The following is a 4,343-nucleotide window of genomic DNA, read 5'->3' as shown; positions in this document are numbered from 1 at the left end:
CTGTTTAAAAGAGGACGTGTTAAAACTCTTGTTTAATCAAGGTTAAACATGAAACATTAAAGTTCATTACAAGCATCCCTTGAGCGGTGAAAATGAGTTTGACACCCCTGATTTATATGAACTCACTAGAAATAAATAGGTTGCATCTACAAAAAAAAAAAAAAAACTGGACCACTACAGATTCTAACAAACTTACGCAGGAGGAGTAAAAAGGGCAAAAGGAGCAACAGGAGCTTCCAGAGTCTGGGAATGCATCTAAAACACAGAAACACAAACTGATCAGATTATATACAACTGACAAAAGATTTTAAATAATGATTTAAAAAGACCTTAAAAATAGGTAATTTAATTCATTTGCTGATGCTTTAACTAAAATTAATGGTGGTCAGTTGTGAACTTTACCTTAATTATGTACAGTAACTACATTTTTTTGTGACTGGACTAAATTTGAACCCATAAAACTGAACACAAAATTTTAGCATAGACACAGATGAGCTGTTACTGAACAACAACAACATTCTTTTATTTCTGTACATCTAGTTTATCTTCAGTGTTTTGGCCTCCTAATTTAAAATAGGTAGTTTCATCCCTCTGTGTGTTGCAGTGTTCAGGACAAAAAAAACAAAACAAGGGGTCTTACTGAGTTAGGAAGAAGACATTAAGGAGAGACATAAGGGACACGAGCTGGTACCATCCTCTTGCAAGAAACCACAGCAGTCCTTTACAAGCTTTAACTGGACAAAATGAAACAAACAACACAAAAACAAAATAAGAAAAACAATTAACATTATTTGCAAGATGAGAAAAAAAAACCACTCAACACTTACCTGGAGATGCCAGGAGCATCCAGAGGAACAAGACAGACCTCTGTGCTATCGCTGCAACTCCTGAAACCAACGCTTTACCTGCCGTCAGCACACAGCGACCCGGCAGCAAGAGGCACGAACCTGGAGACAAAGGATTAAACGATAAAATATAGAGAACTAACAGACACATCAAAGTGTCTTCTTAAAACATGTGATCAGCATTTAAAAGTGTAAACCTGCGAAAACCAAGATGCTCCATAATGTCTCCATCAGACGCTTCGACCTGGAGGACTGTGTGAGGAGGACGGCGCGTGACTCAGAGTACTGCTTCCCTTTYCAGTCGTCACCTGTGTGTGCCAAAATAATGGACATCAGGAAGAAGAAAAGAAAAAACACTGAGCAAATGTAGTCATTTAGAATGAAATACAGTAAAATACATTAATGTTACTTTTGAAAATTATTAAAATTTAAATTTAAATGAGGAAACATTATTAAAATGAAATTCCCAGAAGCACATTCTCATACTTTAAAGTATCATCATTTCAACGTTATAATAATAATAAAAAAACGTAACCAATAAAACCTCAAGGTGATTGATTTATTCTCTAACTGAAAAAGGATTTATCACAAAATTTTGTTTCCTGTTTTGTTTTTGGTACTTGCAAAATAAAACAGCCTTTTAAATGCTATGTGGTGAAACTGTGGTCTACACCCCTGCAGGAGGGTTTCCTGCACGCTGGACTAAAATCATCCTCTGCAGCTTGCAACGGTCAACAGACTGCTGACTAGTTCAAGCAGTTCACACAACCTCTGCCCACACATCGTGACTCAGGGTGTGCATATCATTGACTCTTGTCAATCACAGCAGCGCATGATGCTAATTTATCACAATTCAAAAAGAACTTTGTGTGGGTACTCACACAGYGAACCATTGAGACTGAGGTGTGACGCGTCTTCTGTCACCAGATCCTTCACGTTCATGCTTCCACAGAAACTGGAGTGAGCTGCAACACATAAACAAAAMATTTATTTGCATAACAAAATGTGTTGGCAGAGCTGTGATAAAGATCAAGGCGGAGGACAAAGATGGGAAAATGCACGCGACTCGATGAGCGAGCACCTGCAAGAACCAGGAGTAGAAAACACGTAGAGAAAACTGGGCTTCAGAACAAATAAAGCCTTGCAGCTGTGAAAAGAAATCAGAAGTATACTGGAATAAAAGAATTATATGTCAAATCAAACCAACTTCTTTACTTACTGAATGTTTAATAAATAAGAGGTGGGAGTGAAGAAGTCTGGGTCTGGAGGGCTCATATGTTTTATGCTGTGACAACATTATTTAACAGAAGCAATGAAAAAACTGGTTTGGGTGCTTATTTTGCTTCTAGTGTATTCAGAAATAGGAGAAGGCTGAAAGGGAAAGGTGGTGAATTAAAAGAGAAATAGTAAAAGGCACTCCCACTCTGTGAGAAACTGAGTCTTATCTGATTAAAAATGACTCTCATGAAGAAGAAGAGCAGCAGCTGTCAGGTGCTGTGAGCTTTTCCCCCCTGTAACGGCAGCAGGTACCTTGTCCTTCATAGCCAAAAGCCTTGGAGCCCGTCGTCCTGTGGGAGGCAGTCTGCTTAAACAGCCAAACTTTGGACATACTCGAGGACGCCGCTTGTCTCACAGAGTCCCAAGACGATGCTAAGGTACCTGCTGACACACCTGTCCATCAAAGCACCGTTAGTCAAAACTAAAACTCGATTCACACCTAGAGACAAATCGCTGAAAATAAACATGGGAAGTGACGTTACAGACYTTTCCTAAAAAACCTGAGAGAAGAAACGGGGGAAAGCAACGAGTCATCAAGTATCAGAAAAACAAAATTTACGACTAAATTGAAGTCAAATAAAATGCTAGATGATGAGAATGCAGCTCTGGCAGAAATCAGGACTGAGATGAGGTTTTAGATATAAGCAGTTAAAGTCTTTATGAAAGCAATGAGGGAGTGATGAGCAAAGAAAGTCTTTATGTACCTTTTGCTGATGAGCTCTTGACCCAGGAACTCAACTGGATCACACTACTGAAGAAAAGGGAGACTAAGGACACAAAGGGTGCCAGGGCTTGTTTACTGTAGCGCACACACGAATTACACACTGACATCAGGACACCTGGTGGGAAACACAACCAGTGATTACAGTCTTACCATAACAAATGTGTGATGACATGTTTTCAATCTTATGAATAAAAAATGTCTGAATTTCAAACAGAGGCGAGAACTTCTCACCGGTTTTGTTCTTCCGACTCCTGTCTCTGGTATAAACACTGGAGATGGGTGACAACGAAGCAGAAGGGACATCGGCAGAGAGCTCCGCTGCTTGTGATGACGACGACCGTGTGATGTAGGAGTCAGATTTGTGAGAATGTAACGAACAGTCTCTGCAGATGTAACCATTAGCGAGCAACGCGTGGGATTTTGACGTGCTGGCGTCACCGTTTACACCTGATGAACTGTGGCTGGAAATCTGCCCTGAGAGATGGCAGAAGCACACGATGACGTCATTTACTCAGAAACATCAGGGGAAAAAAACAGGGAAATTATTTGATAGGAACATTGGTAATACACTACTTGATTAACACACAACTGCAGTAAATACAGGAATATTTGTTGCAGTTAAACCCAACTTATTTAATGTATACATATATTGTTTAGTTTTTGTGACAGCATCAACTGACCCCAATGTCCATCCACAATAGTATCAGTAATGGTGGTGGTGYTGACTTTGCGATGTCTCAGGTGGGACTGGTCATAAGCTGAAGCAGCCTGAGAGACCTCCGACGTTCTGTTGCTCTCCTGAATAATTCTGCTGTTGTCAATCGGGGTACTAGCAGCAGAGAAGGACAGGGTTTGTCTCGGGGTGGCGATTTGGCTGAGGGATAAAGACAGGGAGCTGGAGGTGGCCTGCTGCCTCCTGCTTCGAGATGTCCTGGGAAAACACAGATAGGACAGGTGAGCTTTGGGAGCTTTAGAAGAAGAGATATGTTGTCTCTTTTAAACAAAAGCCATTTTTGGATTGTTGTGTGGCGCAGCCCGCCTTCACATGGTTGTACTGCGATAAAACTGGAAAACACACTTTATATTTAGTACTACAGTGCTTCTTATTACATTGCTGAACACCATATGGTTAACACAAATGGCTTGAATTGGTACCTTTAATATTGTACTCACAAGGAAGACAGGTTATTGTAGCAAGCGTGTGTGAAGCCAGCTTAGTGCATCATCAAGACTGTTTTTTTTTTGGCCATGATAGAGGGTAATTTGCCATGTACTGTATGTATGTATCTAATTTAAGCTAATTTAATCAACTGTGTTCCTCTTAGCTCTTGAATGTGTTCCTTCTTTACTTAACTCAGAAACCTTCAAATTCTTAAAGGACACCAATTATGGGTCCTAGAAATTTTTATGGTATGTCTGTGGGCTATCCAGACCATATTCATTCAATTTAATGTACAAAATAATTCTCAAATAATAAAATTTCCCATTTTCTAGTT

At 39.9% G+C, this 4,343-nt stretch overlaps 1 protein-coding gene across 1 annotated transcript in view; it reads right to left on the bottom strand.

Moving 5' to 3' along the window:
* The window catches only part of sun1b (Sad1 and UNC84 domain containing 1b), a 23,606-nt gene that overhangs the window by 7,997 nt on the left and 11,266 nt on the right, over positions 1–4,343 (bottom strand). The window contains exons 4-10 of the mRNA XM_014010107.1: positions 3,528–3,778; positions 3,079–3,321; positions 2,828–2,962; positions 2,376–2,516; positions 1,727–1,810; positions 641–734; positions 197–255 (exon numbers count right to left, since the gene is read on the bottom strand). Coding sequence (XP_013865561.1) covers positions 197–255; positions 641–734; positions 1,727–1,810; positions 2,376–2,516; positions 2,828–2,962; positions 3,079–3,321; positions 3,528–3,778 — 1,007 coding nt within the window. The remainder of the gene's footprint in view (positions 1–196; positions 256–640; positions 735–1,726; positions 1,811–2,375; positions 2,517–2,827; positions 2,963–3,078; positions 3,322–3,527; positions 3,779–4,343) is intronic.

Source organism: Austrofundulus limnaeus, unplaced genomic scaffold, assembly GCF_001266775.1.
Source record: "Austrofundulus limnaeus strain Quisiro unplaced genomic scaffold, Austrofundulus_limnaeus-1.0 Scaffold65, whole genome shotgun sequence".
In the NCBI taxonomy this organism is placed as follows: domain Eukaryota; kingdom Metazoa; phylum Chordata; class Actinopteri; order Cyprinodontiformes; family Rivulidae; genus Austrofundulus; species Austrofundulus limnaeus.
The sequence above is the reverse complement of the archived record's forward strand: the minus strand, read 5'-3'. Positions and strand labels throughout refer to the sequence as shown.